Below are 20,136 nucleotides of genomic sequence, written 5' to 3'. Positions count from 1 at the left end.
TATAGTTGCTTATAACATCTAGAAGCCCAGTAACATTATATCCACGAATTTCCTGAATCAGTTTAATAACATGCCACTTCTTAAGAGTTTGTTTGATGACTGTATCCTGAGAGGCAGTTCTGTTAACACCTGCTAAAATTGCAGGAATTACAGGAAGCAAAGTCTGATTTTATAGCTGCAGAACCCAAATCCACACTCTGGGAAAAATAAAGTTACATAACATTTGGGAAACATCTTATAGGAAGGAGGTCCAAAATTCTATGTTCTAAAGATGCAATCTTACATAAAGGGGATGGCAGTGAAAATGGAGCTGTACCTTGGAAAACTTTCAGATACTAGGGAGGCTCAGTGGACTGTGGACTTCCACCTTACACATTCAAAGTACACAATGCTGACTCAATCTTGCCGTATATGTCTAGGTATATAAAGAGGTGCCTTTGCATAGATTGTACCTGTGCACCCAGGAAGAAAATCCTGCCCCTGTTCACAGCCATAAGGTTTATCAGTTCTCCTGTAGGCTGGAAACCACACTCAATTTGTGGGAGAGGGTTGTGATTGTGAAATACTGCTTTGAACTCCAAACTCCAAGGGAGAAGATTGAAAGCAAAGGCGACAAGTCAGAACAGTGCTTATGGGATTCCAAACCCTTCAACGTTTCACATATACATGGCCAAGCAACAGTACAGTGTGGCAAAAGTTATTAGTAAGAACAGACAAGCTAAGAGAAGCTACAGTAGTTTGCTTTTGCCTGAGCTGACTGGGAAGGACAAGATTCTACCTCTTCTCCTCTCTGCTGAGTTAACTGAGTGCAAACTACTTTTGCATTTTACAGCAGTTTACAGCAACTGAAGTAAGCTGAGGAGAAAGGGGGAAAGTGAGAGGAGGAGACAGAAATGGGATATTTTAAAAGCAGCTGAAAAAAAATGGACAACATAGTATTAATTGGGACTTTCCCTGCCAAATCAGGATAGTCTCCCTGCTGCTTCTTGTGTTTTCCAAAATTTGCTGTTTTACAATTTGGATTTGCAGTAAATTTAATTGGCATTGCTACCACCTGAAGTACACAAAGATATTCAGCATTGTGAAGATGTTCCACAATTAAGCACACAAAAACAAATTACTGTAGTACTTGTTGATTGCCTAAGTATTCACCCTCTGTGCTGTGATACACCTGAGTAAGCTTAGGTGCAATTCCCTCCTTCCAGGAATCAGACATATAGTTGGAGTCTACCTTTGTGCAACATCAGTGTTCATGATCTCAGATTAGATGCACTTGTTTTTGGAAAGCCTCAGAGTCTGCTGGAGAACATATCTAAACAAACAGTGTAATGAAGACCTGTGTCATTCTGCAAGGGACCAGGGATCAAGGCAGAAGTTCACCGTCCAACAGGACAATGATGTACAGTGAAAATATCACCACAGTGGTTTAAAAACAAGAATCTGAATGTCTTAGGATGGCCTAACCAAAGCCCAGATCTTAGTCTGGATGAGAATCTGTGACAAGACTTGAAAGCTGGTGTTCACCAATGACCCACATTCAACCTGACATTGCTGGAGAAATTTTGCCAACAGTAGGCAAAAATTGCAGCATCTAGATGTGCAAACTGATGGAGAGGCAATAACACCTGCAGCTGTAATTGTTGCCAGTTGTGTTTCTATAAAGTCTTGACTCAGAAGGGTGAATACTAGTGCAACCAACAAGTGCTAGTCTGTTTTTGTTTACCATTGACTTCCTATGAGGCTGAGAAAGTGTGACTTGCCCAATGTCACCCAGGGGCTTTCCATGGCCAAATGGGGATGTGAACTCTGGTCTCCCAGAGCCCTATTCCAACACTCAAGCCATTGTACCACATAGGCTCCTTTGCATTAAATTATAGTAGCGCTCTCTCTCTCTCTCTCTCTCTCTCTCTCTCTCTCTCTCTCTGTGTCTGTGTGTGTGTGTGTGTGTGTGTGTGTGTTTGGAGTGTGGGTTGAGGGAAACAGCTTAACCCCTTTCTCCCAATATTGTCCCAGTAAAAATGTCTCCTACTGTGAAGGTGTTAGTCATGTTAGGATGGAAGGTGCTTATGTTGTTTTTAAAATGAAAAAAAAAGTCTATAGTTCTCAAGAGGATGGAAAGGCAAGCAGAGACTGTAAAATTTATGAAATAAAAAAGAGGTAATATGATGATGATTATTTTCAGAACTTGCCATTTAAGTCTATTTAAGTTAATTAGAACATCTGAGCATTGAAAGCACATAAGTAGCAATGAGGCCCACGGTGTCAACTATCCCTTAGGTGACAAGAGATGTGACAAGGATTGCTCCCTTGATCTTTGCATTATTACCTGTTTAAAGTAATAAAGCCACATCTGTTTCACTTCCCCAAAGCATAGCTGTGAAATATTTTAAAGAGAACGCTGCAACGACTGAGACAAACATCTTGTCCCTAAAGTGTTATATACTATAACCTGATCTCTTGACCAACACAGGCAGACAATTCATCAAGCAGGAAAATGTTCACATATTTATATGTAAAAGAATGATTGTGCGGTGTCTTGGGTTGTATGGACTGGCCCCGTACTTCATTTCATTAGCATAGTATTTGTGTATTACAACACTTACCACATATGGACAATCTAGGAGCACAAACCTTCAATTGTCAAGGGACACAAAATTTAACAGGATCTTAATGGACTGGAACACTGAGCCCAAACCAACAAAGTGAAATTCAACAGATAAAAATGTAAAATACTGTACCAAGGTACAATCAATCAACTGAACAATAAAAGACACAAAGGCAAGATATGGAAGAACTCTAATTTGGGAGTAGTAGACCTGAAGAGGATTTAGCTGATCACAAAATGAACATAAACCAATAGTGTCTTGCAGCCACTTAAAAAGGCTAATGCAATTTTAGGTTGCAGTAACAAAAGCATACTGTTCAGGCTGTGAGGATTTTACCCTATTCTGGACTGATCAGGCCACATCTAAAAAACTATACCCAGTCCTGGCCACCACTTGTTAAGAAACCAACCAAGTGAAAATTGCAGAAAAGATTTTCAGGTAAATATTAGAAGAAGGCTCCTTATGATAAGAACTGTTTTGTGTAAGTTTTACAACAAAGCATGACTCTGGGGGGAGAGAAGATCCCATATGCCTGGATAAGTGTTAAACAGAAGTTAAATAGATAACCCTTTAGGATGCTGTACTACATCCTGAATTTTGCATTGAGGCAACTAGATGATCTCCAAGATCCTTTCCATTAAGCTCAAGTATTTTCACAGTATGGTGACACAGTCAGAGGAAAGTACCGTGAAAAATGCATATCATGAGGCTGTGCTCTCCACACTTATTTAAGAGCAGCAAATTGAGTGTTTTTATCTCCACTATCTGCTCACACATACTGATAGCATGCTTTTCTCACAGAAAAAGGAATATGTGAAAACAGAAGCCTAATAAAACAATTGAACAATTCTACAACTGCTGCATCTAGTGCACTTGACTTCATTCACTTAATATAAGGGAATTGCCTTCCGAAAGGAAGGAAAGGAGAAATGGCAGTAATTGTAAATTGCAGGATCCTAGAGGATTGGCACGGTGAGAAATCTCTGTTCTGTTAAAGCAAAGTATTTGGGATTAGTGGCAGTTTCAAGTGGCTCTGCACCTTATTGATTTCTCACACAACAAGTCCAGCTGATACTTTTTCCCCCTCAAAATTCTCTCTTACAAGTTCTGTGAAATCAACTTGGCAGCTTCCTTTATTTTCCAGCAAGCACATTCTAGCTTAACTATGTAGATTTATTCATAGGGATAATGTCTTGGGTGTTGAGTTTGGAGGCCAATTCTTGAATATTCTTCTGAAACAGGGGAAAGCAAGGTTTTTCTGGAGTCTGGTGTCAGAATGTCCAAATTGCAAAAAGGATCATAAAGTAGACTCAGAAGTGCTGAGATCAAAGGACCCTATTTTCTGTGTGCTTATGCCACTACTGAATGCCTGTGAAATAAAGGGCAACCCAAAGTTCTACTCAAGTGCTTTACAAAAATTCTAATTGGTGTACTGCAGCCTTCTCCAACTCATTGCTCTCCAGATATAGTGAACAAACTCTCATCATTCCACCTCCATGATAATTTAGTATATGGGCTAGCTACAGTGGATAACACAGTTCAATACTTCTATAGGGCATAGACTGAGGGAAGCTGCTATAGGGCTATCAATGCTCACTAGAGATAGGAAATATATGACACATGAGCCACGTGTGGCTCCTTGCCCAGTTTTGCAGAGCCTGCAGATACCACAACCTCTCCGAACTAGGACCAAAAGTGTGTGAGGAAGAACACTGTAGCCAGATAAACCTTCTATTCTCCTTTAAAACATGGCACCCTACACAGCTTTCTGAAACTTGAAGTGGCTTTGGCAAGAAGTGACTTACCCTGGGAAGAAACTGGCCACCATTTCTGGTGAAACTGCCCGCAACTGAGCATGTTCAGAGGAGAGCAGCCAAAATGCTGAAAGGTCTGGAATCCATGACTTATGATGAGAGGCTTAGGGAGCTGGGTATGTTTAGCCTGGAGAAGAGAAGGTTAAAAGGTGATACAATGGCCCTGTTTAAATATTTGAAAGGATGTCATACTGAAGATGGAGCAAGTTTGTTTTCTGCAGCTCCAGAGAATAGGGCCCAGAGCAATAGATTTAAACTACAGGAAAAGATATTCCACCTCAACATTAGGAAGAACTTCCTGACAGTAAAAGCTATTTGACAGTGATGTATATTGCCTTGGTGCATGGTGGTGTCTTCTTCTTTGGAAGTTTTTAAACAGAGGCTGGATGGCCATTTGTTGGGGGTGCTTTGTTTGTGTATTCCTGCATGGCAGGGGGTTGGACTGGATGGCTCTTGAGGTCTTTTCCAACTCTGTGGTTCTATATGGAGCTGTGTAGTAAAGCCATTCAATAACATCACTTACACAATTGGGTATAACAAATACTTGACAAGAAAAGATTCGTTTAGAAAGCGAAATTATACAAATGTTTTCTTAGCCAATGATTATCCATTCTGAATTGCCCCATCAGCTGCCTGCCTGAGCTAAGTTTCAAATGCATTTTTACCTATGCAAACACACTACTGAAAGTCAACAGGTTTGTGGGGAGGGGTAGATACCACCTGCATCTTCAAGGAACAGTTTAATTTTTTTGGGGGGGGGGTTTAAGTGGCTACCAAGGAAAGTCCTAGACCCACCACTAATGAGTCAGAGTATAGAATCAGAGAATCATAGAGTTGGAAGAGACCACAAGGGCCATCCAGTCCAAGCCCCTGCCATGCAGGAACTCTCAATCAAAGCATCCCCGACAGATGGCCATCCAGCCTCTTCTTAAAGACCTCCAAGGAAGGAGACTCCATTACACTCCAAGGAAGAGTGTTCCACTGCCAAACAGCCCTTACTGTCAGAAAGTTCCTCCTAATGTTGAGGTGGAATCTCTTTTCGTGTAGCTTGCATCCATTGTTCCGCATCCTATTCTCTGGAGCAGCAGAGAACAAGTTTGCTCCCTCCTCAATATGACATCCCTTCAAATATTTAAACAGGGCTATCATATCACCTCTTAACCTTCTCTTCTCCAGGCTAAACATCCACAGCTCCCTAAGTCGTTCCTCATAGGGCATGGTTTCTAGACCCTTCACCATTTTAGTCACCCTCCTTTGGACACACTCCATTTAAGAACATATGGCAAGGGGCTCTTTATATGCACCAATACCCATGTAGAGAGTTCCTCTTCATAAGAGTGCCTATGGGTGGTGTCACATATTCTTTGACTGTGTCGAAGGGATCATCTGAACCTTTTTGAAGGGAACTATCATCATAGGGGCTATTTAGGTCTGAAAAGCTATTGCCTGGACCTTCCACCCTACTTTTTATATCCTCATCAACTCTCTTTCTTTGTTGCTCCAAGTGCCCACTGCAAAATATTTCCTTTTTTGAATGTTACGGTTATGTTTAGTTAAGAAGCGACTCTAGGGACAGGGAGGGAGGATACTCTACCTGCTCACCCAGTAAAATGGGTTGCATAATTATGCATGTTGTTACAGGCTGCAAACAAGCCTCTTTTCTATGCAGTTGTAATTGTCAGTCACACTGGTTGCTTTCAGTTCACTGTAATCTAGTTTGTGATGATCTCCTTCTATCTTCTAAATCAGCTGAAAAGAAGTTAATTATCCAATGACACATTTTAAGTGTCACGTTTCTTGCAGCACTTACATGCTTGAAACATGGCCAAAATAGTTGGGTTTCTCAGCAGCTTTTTCAGGAAACACATTTTGTATATTTACTGTAATCTTGATAACAAAAACAAATGAGTCATCATAAATAAATAAATAAATAAATAACATGCTTATGAAAATCAGCCTTGAAGCTAGATGAAAATAGGCATAAATAAAAGGCAAAACAAAGCAGAATGCTTCAAAGAACATGCTGCTTACCATGAATAAGATACTATCAACAAATTAAGAGATATGCTTTAGCAAAGAATTACTGTATGATGGACATGCTCCTTTAAAAGATAGCCAAAGGGGAGCAAGCATCTTCTATATTTTGAATTGAAGGCCTCCAAAGTGGGATAGATATGAATAGCCTTGTAGTCTGCCAGCTACTCTATAAACTAATGGCTAGTCATTAGCCACCATGTCTAAGATGTAAAGATTGCCAGAAATTTATCACGAAAATAATGGCATTGCTGCCTGGAAGATCAATAACACACTTTCTCTCTCAGTATGGCAGCTTCTACAACTGCCTTCTCTAACCAAATTGGACTACCACTTTGGAGATAATAACATTTGTAGTCAAAATAAGTACTGAGGACATCAAGTTAGATTTTAGATTGTAAGCCTGAGGGCAGGGAACCGTCTGATTAAAAAAATTATGTACAGCGCTGTGTAAATTTACAGCGCTTTATAAATAAAGGTTAATAATAATAATAATAATAATAATAATAATAAAGTTGGAATGTTTGCTCTGTATGTTCCATCTTCTTCGCAATAAAACCAATCATGTATATGGTGTGTACGTCTTTCATTTTCATGAAACAATGTCCAGAGGGCATATAGGCCAAGTACAAGGTTTCCAAGGACAACCAGCTGGGAGAAAGACAAAGATATATGGACAAATCTAACTATGGACCTGAACAGACAGGCCAAAATAAAGCTGCTTCGGGTCACTTTGGAGGTATGCTGTTTAAATGACACTTGTATCTTAAGAGGCCAGAAGCTGCACTCCAGTCCTTAGGAATGGAGCGCGACTTTGACGTGGCTTTCAGACTCTTAGGACATATGCATCATTTAAACAGCATACCTCTGAAGTGACCCAAAGCAGCTTTATTTTGGCCTGTCTATTCAGGCCCTAAGATAACTTTTTAAAATACTGTTTTTGTTGTTAGATTATATTTGTAAATTATAATGAAAGATTAAGACTAACTTGTTTCATATATTGTTGCTGTAAAATTATATTTGTAAATTTGAAACTGAAATATGAAGTGGCGGTGGCCCACTTCTGGAGCAATCTGTGCAGTCACTGTGGCCCCAACTTGATCATGTCCATCTGCTTCACCCCCTACATTACTTTTTAACATATAAAATTATTTACAGTTGGCCCTCCTTGTCCATGGATTTTCTTTTATCCACGGATTCAAGCATCCACAGCTTGAAAATATTCCAAAAAAGTATAAATTCCAAATAGCAAACCTTGATTTTCCATTTTATATAAGGGACACCATTTTGCTCTGCCATTATATTTAATGAGACCTGAGCATCCATGAATTTTGTTAACCACGGGGGATCCTAGAACCAAACCCTAGCAGATAACTGTATTTTAACATGTATTCATGCCCTAGCTTACTCAGTTTACAAAGAAAGCCTCAAGGCTTATCCAAGGCTTGTCCCTGGAAGTATCAAGACTTTCCAGTTGTTTTGATTTTGATTTCACTTGCACATTCATGCATTTACATTGGTCTCATTCCCCCTATCATTGTGTCCTTTCTCCTCCCCCCCTTCCCACTGATCACATGCCACCTCTAGACTCAGATAATGTTTCAGACATTGACTTTCACCAATTTCCACAGAGCCCTTTTTAATTGTAATTCAAGTGTTATCATCAAAGAGTTAAAGGCTTTAGCAATATTATACTAGTTAAGCATTAGGATCATTTTCTTTTATTGCTAGCATTACTTTTTCCCTTGCTTGATCTCTGCAGAATTGGGGTTCTGAAAAATAAAAATCTCTGTTTCTTGGCAATGGACATCTTAGCTAATTCCAGTATGATAAAAACACTCAGCCATAGAGAGATACATTTCATTTTGGGAAATAGAGGGTTAACTTAAACTGACCTGGAGAGTGGCAATGAAAAGTCTTTGATAATGGTGGGACTTCCTTGAACATACTTGGAGAACAAACAAACAAACAAGCTTCATTTATATACCGCTTCATACTGTTTAATGGCCATTGCTCCAGGCTATGGAATTTTGGGAATGGTAGTTGGTTGGAGCATCAGAGTGGAGCTCTGGTGCCCCAACCAACTACCGTTCCCAGAATTCCATAGCCTTGAGCCAAAGCCATTAAAGTGGGGTCAAACTGGATTATTTCTGCAGTGTGGATGCAGCCTCTGATGACTTTAAAATTACAAAATGTTAGTATGTAGCTTTGGCTAGGTCTACTCAATGCATTGTAAATACATTCAAAAGTTAGCAGTCATTTTGCCTGTTCTGCTCTGTCACAGACACAAAAAGATACACTGTAGAAGTGGCTGGGGAAGTGGATACAAACTGTCAACCCAAAGGGGGGCATCCACCTAGTGAGAAAAAGAGACCTCAGTGAGTAAGCTCTATTATTTACTCTACAGTACTTCTAATATGTCCTTTCCTCTGACAAACTAAGAATATATTAGTTAAAGAACATGGTACTAATTGAGGAGATACAGTACTAAAAAACAAGAAAAACAAATCTTTCAAAATAAAGATAATGGTAACTAAGTGTGGAAGGCACATCGTGTGTTTTGCACATTTAGAGCAGGTGACACAGTTATGCTAAATCATTAAGAAATGCACTAGTGTGTTATCTGAACAGTCCAATAGTTCTGTTTCTTTTCCCCTGTCTTGAAATGAATTGAAAAGAAAAGGTTAGGACAGGAAGAGCAAAATGTTCTAGTTTGTATAGATATATAGAAGCAAATGAGAGCCAGTATGGTGTAGTGGTCTGAGAGTTGGATTATGATTCTACAGACCAGGGTTTTAATCCCCGCTCCGCCATTTAAACCCTCTGGGCCAGTCATCTAGCCTCTCTCAGCCTCTGAGGAAGGGAAAGGCACACCCCCTCTGAACAAATCTGGCCCAGAAAACCCCATGATAGGGTCACCTGAGGCTCACCATATGTGGGAAATAACTTGAAGGGACACAATAAAACATTAAATGAATAATGTCAGCTCTGAGTCCTGATAATGGAGACAAAAGTGGTGGTGACAGAGTTCATTTCTAAAGCCAAAGAATAATTAGGTCCCCTGCCTTTCAGTGTTCTCAATGACATGTTTTACTAGGGAGATGTTTGTGGAGGACACACGAAGCCACCACTTTCATGGCCCTTTAGAAGTCACACTGAGGCATCCCTTTCAACCCCTACTCTCAGAATAAGGATGGTTCTAAATTATCTAAGGAGATACAGGTTCTTTCAGTCTGTAATTGCTAGATCAGAATTGTGATTACAGAGAATAACAGACTGCACTGAGTATCAGTACCAGGCAGCTCTTGTATGGATTGCTTCGTGGCATGTGCTTTAAAATGTATGGCACTGTTTAAGTTTGGATGCAATTAGACATGATGAAATTTGTCTTTTTAAAAGTTTATCTGGAACTGGATCAATGTAGATGTCTCCAATTCAAAACTATTTACTGTGCTGCTGTTTTATTAATTAGTTTGTTTAGTGTAAATAAATTGTAAGCACAAGCATCACTAGTTGCAGCTAACTATTGGATGGAGATGTGCTTCCATATGAAAAGATACATCCAGTTGGTTGAACAGATGACTATCACACAGATGCAGTTACCTGTCCAGATGCGTGTCTGCCTGAGCAGATTGAACTTCCATGCATACTTCTGGACACTATATTTCTGTAGGCTACTGTGATAAAAGTACAACATCCAGATCGGGTAATGATACAACTCCTCACCTAGAGCACTGTTTTCAGTTCTGGGCACCAGAGTTTAAGAGAGATATTGATGAGATGGAAAAAATCCAGACAAAGATAGGAAAGTTGGCAAATGGAAACCAAGTTCTATGTGGAAAGATGAGAGAAACATTAAAAAGAAAAGATTGAGAAATGATTTGAAAGCCATCCTCAAATAGCTGAGGGTCTGTCACATCGAAGATGAAGTAACATGTTTTCTGCTTTGCCCAAGGGAAGAACCACAACCAAATTACAAGAAAAGAAGCTTTGAACATTAAGAAGGACTTGCTGATGGTAAGAGTTGTTCAATAGTGACATGGATTGCTTGGAACTATGGTGGTCTATTTGTGATAGGAGGTCTTTCAACAGTGTTTGGATGGCAATCTGTCAGGGTTGCTTTAGCTGTGGGTTCCTGCACCTGGTGGAACAGGATTAGATAAAGCTTGGAATCACTATCAGCTCTTCAGTTCTGTGATCTTAATCACAAAACTAAGGCAGTTGCCTTTGTTCTGGGTAGGCATTTCCTAGCAATGAGGCCAACAGTTCAAAGCTCATGCACAAAGGGGGAAAGCTGGGTTACCTCCAGGTTTTACCACAATGGGCTGACAACTGACATACAACCTGGACTTCCACTCTTCCACTCTGAGGAAGGTCCTGCCACAAAAGAGCATTTGTGGCTACAAGCTGCACCGTGTCATTATTTTTCCCCATTATGTTGCAAACATATGTACACAAGCACATGGATGCTCCACCAGAAGCTGCTTCCCATCCCACCAAGCCATCAGCCCACTGGATGCCCCATTAATCACACATCAGTGCACCCAGCAACACATTGGCACAGCACCATTATGGTTCTCCCCCTGTACATACCCACTTTCTTCCATGTTCCCCCCCCACCATGGACCCCTTTTAGACCAGCCAGTTTGTTAATGTTGTTATTAAATTCATTGTATTGTTGGTAACCTGTGCAATGATGCTACTGCTCACCCATGTGCTTATGTGATCGATTTGTGAGTGAGTGACCAAAAAAAGAAAGAAAGAAAGAAAGAAAGAAAGAAAAGTGGACAGCAACTGTGCTGGCATCTCACTCAGCCCAGGGCATCTGCTCCTGATTGCTTCTGCACTCATGCACAGTCCTCATGCCAATGTGATAGTTTGCACTATCCAGCTTGGAGTGGACCAAACTGAGGGTGGGGTTTTTTTGCTCCAGAGTTAAGCCCCAAAATGTGGCTTGGGTCAGTTTTGCTCCCATTTCAGCCATGTACGTCATCTGAACAACAGATCACAACATATCAGGAGTCAGGATATGTGAATAATGCAGAATAGCTGCTGGATGATAAATTCCAACTATAGAAATTACCCCAGCAAATACTCTAGCATCACACAACCTAATATAAACAGAGAGGTTTTAAGCAGGAGCTGCCAGAATCCTACTCAAAATCCAGCTGAAGTATATTCAAATTTCTTGAATGTCTTCTCATGAGGAGACCTCTATATGCAAGGAGCCCTTTTTCATGAGGTAATATCTGCTGCAATGAATCTCTTTTTCCAGACATATATGTGGAACAAGGCTGTGATTCATCAGTGGCTCACAGTGATATAATTAATGCTGCACAAGTGAACTTCCGCTTTTCATTCCTATAAGATTTTCTTAAATTTCTTGTTTTTAATGCATCTTGTTGGAAATGCATTTCAGAAATTGTGAGTCTGCTTGAAATTATTTCAAACTCAGCTATGATAGTTCTTTATTTTATTCTGATTTCCAGAGATGTGAAATTTGATTAAAACAAGGTAAATATATCTTTATTAAAGAAAAAATCTAAAAGCACATATTATTATCATTATGTTACAGCTTTTAAGCTACACAAAATAAGTTTTATATAAATTTTATCAATGAATGTGAAGAAAAAAAATACTCAGTTAAAATGAACTGAATATCAAACTAACCATATTGTTGAACTGCTGTTAAGGATCTCCAGCAACTTATGAAAAGGGATGCGCTTTAAGGCTGTAAATAGTATAATAGATTCTCTCTTATCAATGCTACAAGCTGTCTTGGAATTCAGCCATTAAAGAATCTATTTCCTTAAACCTGTCTGTTATGCTCTGAATGCACTCTCCAGCCTTCAAAGCTTTCCCATCAATTATAACACAGTCCTCTTGAGTGTTGCTTTCCACTGGCCTCTTTTCAGTGAACTCTGTGCAGCAGTTAGATACCTAGAAGAAAAAATATTCTTATTATGATGATAAGAAACAGAATCCTGCCACAAAATGCCTTCACCTGATCCAACATCCAAAGAAGGCTTACATATGTACAGCTGGTGTGAATGCAGAAGTGCATTCTGATCAGCACCACAGTACTATAATAAATCAACTGTCTTCTGATGCAAATGAGAATGTAGGTTCTCTTCCAAAAACTTTGGGTTGGATCCAGACTAAGCAGGTCTTAGTGGCTAAACTTTCCCATTAATGTCAGCAGTTTTGCTCCATGCATGACTAAGGGAGCATCCAACACTTTATTTCTGGTTTTAGAATAGATGTAATTTGTAACCACCTAGTGCTGGATTGGAGAGCTATCGTTTATTATTTGTTTTAATGCTAAGCATCTCCAAATCACAATACTTGTCAAATGTAAAGAAAAGCATGGCCCAAAATGTATGTTCTATATGCATTCAAACAATAGGAAACCTTGAAAAGAAGGCTGAATATCAAAGCCTATAGCCTAAAGGCTGTGCTCTAGGGGAAACTTAAAACCATGAACATAGAGCTTGAAGGAAGACTGGCAATCTGCACCTCTTCAAGTGAGAAAAGGGGAACAGGTTGAGAGCGGAGATCCAGCTAAGAACTGGGAGGGGTGAGTGGCTATAAGTTAGTGGCTGCCAACCAACGTTTTATGCTACCTGTGGAGAACTCTATATCATCGCTGATAAATTAAGAGCTATTTGTCTCTCAGAGCAGTGTATTTTTATTTCTGTGTTAGCCTTTATACCCTTACCTGTTCAGTACTAAATTGCTAGATTAATTTATTTGCATTGTATTAGTCAATATTTTATCATTAAGTGTGTATTAATCTATTAACACTGTCTATAAACCTGTCGTTTATTGTTCTTCTTTTAATATGCTTTGCATAGTCTTATAGGAAAACGGCATATAAACACAGGTTGTCTTATCCAAAATCTTGGGACCAAAAGTGTTCTGGATTTTATTTTTATTTATTTATTTGGATTTTGGAATACAGTACTTACATATACATAATGAGATATTTTGGAGATAGAACCCAAGTCTAAACATGAAATCATGTATGTTTCATATACACCTTATACACATAACCTGAAAATAATTTCATACACCACGTTTTTAATAATTTTGTGCATGAAACAAAGTTTGTGTACACTGAACTATCAGAAAGCAAAGCTATCGCTATCTCAGCCACCCATGTGAACATTTTTGCATTTTGGAGTATTTTTGATTTCTGATATTCAACATGTAATGGAAGATGGAGGATGTAAATAGGAGCTTTGTTGAAAAGTGGTATGGAAATGTAATTAATACACAAATAAATAAACCTAAAAGACTGACACATTGCTATCTTAATAACAATGGTGTTCCAAATGCATGTAGCCTTTGAAACAAAATCTAGTGGTTTAGTTCTGTGCTTGATATGTGCACCCAAATTATTCTATGACTTGGCACATACTTTTTGTCTGAACTGGAAATAATCAAAGCACATTTCATAGTCTCTTTGATGAATGTATGCCCTGAACTAAAGTTGCTTAGAATTCTACATAAATGATTGTGATTTTGCAGGTTTGTTCTGTAGTGTATCAGGAAAATGTCCAGGAATTATAATGTAATAATTTAAAATGGTAATCTTCTTTCCCTATGCTTCATAAACAAAGAAATAAAGTATCTCAGAATGCTGTAAGTTCCCTTGATCCCTTAAAAATAAAGCTGAATGTGGAATTTGGCTTGGCAAAGAAGTCTCAAAATGGCAGCTGTGTTGCCTGTTAGCATGCAGATATGTGCAAAGCAAATAATAACAAGGTTATCAGTGGATGCAGCTTCCCTGGTCTGGGATGCCAGTGATAAATATTAATTTCAGAAATTGTTTCATTAGAAGCATGTGCTTCTATTTATTGAGGAGCTCATGGTTTGAACAATTTTATTCTTCAAACAATATTCTAATTTCTAAATATATAGAACTTTAGAGTCTGGTGTGAATACTTTTTGTAAATTTGCTATAAGCTCAGTAAATATTTCAAATTGTGTTTCTCGGCCAAAAATAAGAACTCTGTTAAAGTGTTTTTCCAATTACAGTATTAGCATTTAGTACAAGAGCACTGAATAATTTTTACCTTTTCCCTTAAATTATTGTCCTCTCCATCCACAAGTGACTTGAAAGAAGGCTTGGAGGAATCTGCAACATGCTTGAGAATTTGGTCCAAATCTTTTAGTATTATTTCTGTCTCTGCGAGAACTAATAAAAGAACAATATTAATACTTTGGCTAACATATAAGTTGTATTATTGAAATGTTATTTATTGTACTACTAGCTGCTTGGACTAGAAGCACAGTGTAGAAGAGATAACAGTCATCATGATGTTAAATACAAAGTATTTCATACCTATCAAACAAAATTCACTGTTGCTCTCATTGGGCTATGTCAGAATAATTGGACTGCTTCTGCTGACAATAATATTTGTATCTGTTGTTTAACAGTTCAATAGATATTATGTCCCACATGAGCTCACTTCACTGACCAGTTATAATGAATTATTGGAATGTATTGTTCCTCAGATTAAATTGAGGGATGCAAACCCTTTTGATTCAGTTAATATGAACTGTAGTTTGGAATGACAGATAGGTGTGTGCATGATAACTTATGGCAACCCCATTAATTTCACAGAGGTTCTTTAAATAAAGGCAAGGAATACTCAGAGACAATGTGTCACTGGCCTCCTGAAACACAGCCTGCAGTGCCTTGATGGTCCCCCATACAAATGCTGGCCAGGTCTGTCTCTACTTAGCTTTCTCCACTGGTGTAAATGTTAACAAGAATTATTTCCTTTTCTCTACATAATAAAAATCTTTTTTAAAAGAAATAATGTACAAAGTCGTAAGATAATTTATGTTTGCAAAGAAAATCATTAAACTTTTCATATTTTCCTGATTTGGGACACAATCCATAGTCAATTTTCATGTTTTTTTTATGAAGCTTTGATGGACCCCTTTGTTAGTAAGCTTAAACTGATGGAAAAAGTAGAGGCTGTAAGTAAAGGCTGCAAACTGAGCTGTAATACATGTAGTCATCAGCTACTTCTGTGTGCTTTAATGTTAACTAATACCCCTCCTACTGTGGTTTGGAAGGAAGTAGGACAGCAGGAAACATTTAATTTACAGCAGCCTCTTGCTGTTACTGCAAACATGGTTGTCAAAGAATTAAACACTTTGCACAGTATTTTTTAAAAACACTACTTAAAAATAGAGAGGGAAAATAACAGAAACCCATATGCTAGCTAAATGTACAAAGCTGTCTTGAAAGTAGAGTATCCTAAGAAATCATCTATGGCATAATATTTCATCCTGTCATGACCTAGAAATATGAAATTTAATGAACTTAATGAACACATATTACTCTTTGACAGCTGTATGCAAGGATCTTCCAGTTCAGTTTGCAGCTTGATTTAGACCACATAAATGTAAACCAGTACCAGGAATAAGAAAAGGCCCTCTTGTGTAGGTTTCAAATTCTCCCCAAGGAACCGTGTTTGACTGTTGAGCAGCTATTAAAATTATGATGTTTCCCCCAGAGTGGAACAAATAGACATTTATCTATATAATTTAATCTCTATATCACAACTTTCCTCTCTGATCATTTCCAATTTTCCATTGTCAGTATGCCAGGTGAACTGTGTCACTCAAAAAAAAAAAAAAACACTGTGTTTTCAATCAATATTTTAAGCCAGGCCTGAATAGAGAACTACCCTTTTATAGTCTTTGACTGCTTGGTGACAATACTGTAATCATAATATAACCTGAAATAGCATTGTACCTGTGTGCTACAATATAGAATTGTTGAATCATTTTCAGTTTGCTATTATCTGTAAGCCATCAGGGCAATACTATTGCTAGCTATCCTTCAGCTTGTATAAGCTTTCCTCCCTTTTATCTCTGCCACTTGCATATTTCTTTTAAAATTTCTGCTGTTGGGAGAATAACCAATATCTTGTTCTTGATAGTGAGCTGAGAAAAATAGGCCGAAGAAATACAAATATATGTGTTTTACTTAAAGAAGAAAAAAGTAACCCTGTATCCATTTTAGAGCAAAAGCTAGTGATAGTTGCTATTATCTGTATGTATGCATTGCTGGTGACAGGTATAATAGTATGGAAACTCCTAATAAAGGATCTGCTTCACTGTGTGGATATCTGATTCCACAGATACCTAGGCAAGAACTGTACAATAAAATGAAACCAAATAGCAATGAAATAACTTGACTTTGCAATAGCTAAGAGAATGTTTATGGCCATTCAGAAGCATCTTAAGGGGGGTTTGGGCGGTGTGGGCTGCATCAGGTGGCACTCTAAGGGGGGGCTGATACCACTGCTCCCCAAATACCTGCCTTTTAGTAGAAATGATCTGTGGTGTTTGCTAATGGGGTGAGGGTTGGGGAAGAATAAAATTATTTTAAAAAATAATAATTTAAAAATTTTAAATTTTCTTTAAAAACAAACCACATCTTACCAAATTTTGACTTTAACCACATGAAAATATGGATATGTAAATGCATATAGGATGTGCATATGATATTACAATTTAAAGGTATAACATTAATTTTGCTAGTTCACTAACTCCCCATTCATGGTTTTGAGTTTCTGCAGACAGCAAGCCAGGAGGGAAATAATGGCACATGCCCATGGCACATGCGTGGGCCATGCATGGGAACACACCACCATTATACTTAAGGGGGCTTGAATATCCACATTTTTTCTATTTTGCATGGGGGTCTGGAACGGATCCCCCGCAAACGGGGAGTGATGACTATAGTTTGTAGCCTAGATCAATAAGCCACCTTGAATCTCATGCTGTGAGAACGGTGGGATATAAGTTCAAGAAAGAAAAAAGAAAGAAAGAAGCACATTCCTTTCTGCTTCTGACTATATTATTTATGGCTTTATTACTTCATTGAATCATGGAACTAAGGGCATTTATTTAGGGTTGTTAGACATGCAGGTCCTTCCAAAAACTTAGGATAAACAACTGTAAATTAATTTATTCCAACCACTTCCTCTCTATACCTAAAAAAAAAAATACAAGAGCTAGGTAATATTTTTATTAAAACTAATAAAAATGCCACAAGAGGGTGCAAGTTTTCAAGTTCTCCAAACACGTGAATTCTAGTGAATTGTGAATGCTTCCCAAGGGTTGGAGGAAGACATACTTTACACTGAAAATTCAATGACATGACATCACTAGACAATTAATCACCAGATGGAAGCCTATAGTGGACTGGATCCTGACACAGAAGTTGTCCACATGGGCCAAATGGCCCAGTTCCCCACCAGCGTTGTCTAGTTTAGATAACACAGGCCAAAACACCCATTGCAGGATTGGACGCAATCCTGCCGGTGCAGACAACTGATTTAGAAGATCCACTCTGACCCCAGGGTAAAGAACCTTTACCGAGGAGTAAAATAGTCCTGATTTTGTGCAGAGTTTTTAAGAAACTCCATGGCAAAACCAGGCTGTTCACACAGCCTCCCCCTGACACTCCTTACTTTTCCTGTAGGGAATCCATCTGAGAAGCCCCCCAGTCTTCCCATCTGACAAAGAAATGGAGCAGCTGGCCATGTGGGTGCAACCATGTGCCCTGTTTCCATATTGAATGGGGCAACTGGAGGGCTTCTCAGATGGATCACATGCCAGAAAGGTAAGGAACAGCCCTGGGTCCTGGGTCAGTGCGGGGATGGATGTGTGAACACCTGCCCATCCCTGCACTGACCCAGGGACTAAGCCGGGTGAGCACCAGGAGCAGGATAGCCTGGGCTCAGCCCATTCTATCCTGTCCTGTCTGTTCAGGCCCTAAGTTAAACATGCTTTATTACAACTGAAAATCAATAGGATAATATATGTTACCACAGTAGTTTTTTTTAGCCCAGTTCTGTTGGGAGTGGAAGCTAGTGTAACTGGATTTTGTACGATTTACATGAAAGTAAAAGTGCATGAGATTCAAGCCATAGTCACTCAGATATTTTGGATATTTTGTAAACAATGCAAATGTCTGAGAGAAACTACCAAAACACTTCAGTTTATTTCTGTATAGCCATACAAACAAGGTTAACAATACAACACTATTCCTCAGAGAGACACTGTTTTCCATATGAAAGGAAACATGTTCTGTATGAAAAAGTTCCTCAAAAGTCTGATGTTCCTGATTAAAGATACATGTACATTTTACACAAACCTGGATTTTCCATTGACAAGATATCTTCTGAGTCTGCTATGTCAAGTGAGCATGTTAGCATTCTTTTCCTTTAAAAATTGAGAGACAGTGGAATCATTTGTTGTGAATCACTAATCAAGAATAGTCAGCTGATGCTGTGAAAGATAAAAGACTGAATCCAGAATAACTTATTCTGAGAACAGGCCCCCTGATATCTTGAGGACATTATTATTTTTTGCCACTGTTTTTTATGTTTCTGCTCTAACAATGACTATATATCATAACACCTTATTCACAATTCAATCTATAACATGTTGTGCACACTTTTCTCTTTCAATTTCCTGCCTTTACAAGAGAAAATTATTGATAAATCTTTATGGAAAGTATTGTTTCATTCAAATTATATTTGTTCATACCTGTAGGCATAAATTAACTCAAATCAGTTATTAATTTTTGGAAGAATTACATCCAATTGATGTGCCTTTAAGAAGAACATATGTCTGGAAGGCAATCTTTATTTATACCTGTATCAAATTAACCTAACTGTAAGTTACATTTTGTCACTGACAAAAAATCTTTTATTTAGGTTTTCAGGAGGACAAGAGAGGCAGCTGCCTCAGGTGGCAGATGGGTGACGTGGAAGGGACAGTGGCAGCAAGCTATTCCTCTTTATTGGAAGACAGAGTGGTATTTTCCATTGGGAGCAATTCATGCATCTAATGTTAACCTACTGACCTCAGCTGTGGCGGTGGACCCTGTCACCCTGGCTTTTAAATCACCATTCCCATGGCAGGGAAGTGGCATCGGAAATTCTGATTGCCCAACGTCATTTCCCTCCTTTAGCTGCCCCTTCTCCCGGCCATCTTTTTTCATTCACAGGGGAAACCCATGAATGAGATGTCAATAGCGTGATGCCCCAGGTGTGGAAAGCCATTCGCGGGGCAGTCACGTTATTGGCAATCACATAGTGTCATTGTCCCTTCCTCCCCCTTTCCTCCCTCCCCCTTGCTATCTTTTTTAAAAATCTCTTCTTTTTGTTGTGCAATTCTGGAGCTCTGTAGCATCAAGGTTTCTCATTAAAAAAATTAAAACATTGACTCAGGGCTTCAGAGGTCTGAAATAGCACAAGAAAGTTAAAAATAAATAATAAAAAGGCATGCTGAGCAGGGAGGGAGGGGAGTTAACTGAGAGGATGAGAAGGGAGTGCAGTGGGGGCAGAAGTCCCCAGTCATGCGAGAGAAATCCAGTGCAGTAACAATGGTATGTTAAAAGTGGTATGTTGCCATTTCATCCCCCTGCTCCCCGATTGCAGCTAGAAATGGGCTGGTGTGATAAAGCCTTTAGTCTCAATTACAGTAGAACCACTGAATCAATATCTGATTAGTAAACCAACACATATGTAAATCCCTTTCATTCAATGGAGCTACCTAGTTGAGATTAGCAATTGGTTTTATGACCCAAACTGTATTTACTGATCATCTTTCCAGTTAGCTGCTAAACAGTTTAAACTGTATGT

General features: G+C 38.8%; 1 protein-coding gene across 1 annotated transcript in view; it reads right to left on the bottom strand.

Annotated features, from left to right (window-relative positions):
• Positions 1 to 11,938: 11,938 nt before the first annotated feature.
• Positions 11,939 to 20,136, bottom strand: part of ZCWPW2 (zinc finger CW-type and PWWP domain containing 2) — a 29,027-nt gene continuing 20,829 nt past the window's right edge. Inside the window, exons 6-8 of the mRNA XM_042475227.1 lie at positions 18,642 to 18,709; positions 14,533 to 14,654; positions 11,939 to 12,394 (exon numbers count right to left, since the gene is read on the bottom strand). Coding sequence (XP_042331161.1) covers positions 12,221 to 12,394; positions 14,533 to 14,654; positions 18,642 to 18,709 — 364 coding nt within the window. The 3' untranslated portion in view covers positions 11,939 to 12,220. The remainder of the gene's footprint in view (positions 12,395 to 14,532; positions 14,655 to 18,641; positions 18,710 to 20,136) is intronic.

The sequence above is a fragment of the Sceloporus undulatus genome, chromosome 6 (genome assembly GCF_019175285.1).
Source record: "Sceloporus undulatus isolate JIND9_A2432 ecotype Alabama chromosome 6, SceUnd_v1.1, whole genome shotgun sequence".
NCBI lineage: Eukaryota > Metazoa > Chordata > Lepidosauria > Squamata > Phrynosomatidae > Sceloporus > Sceloporus undulatus.
Note: the sequence above shows the minus strand (reverse complement) of the source record. Positions and strands in the feature narration are given on the sequence as shown.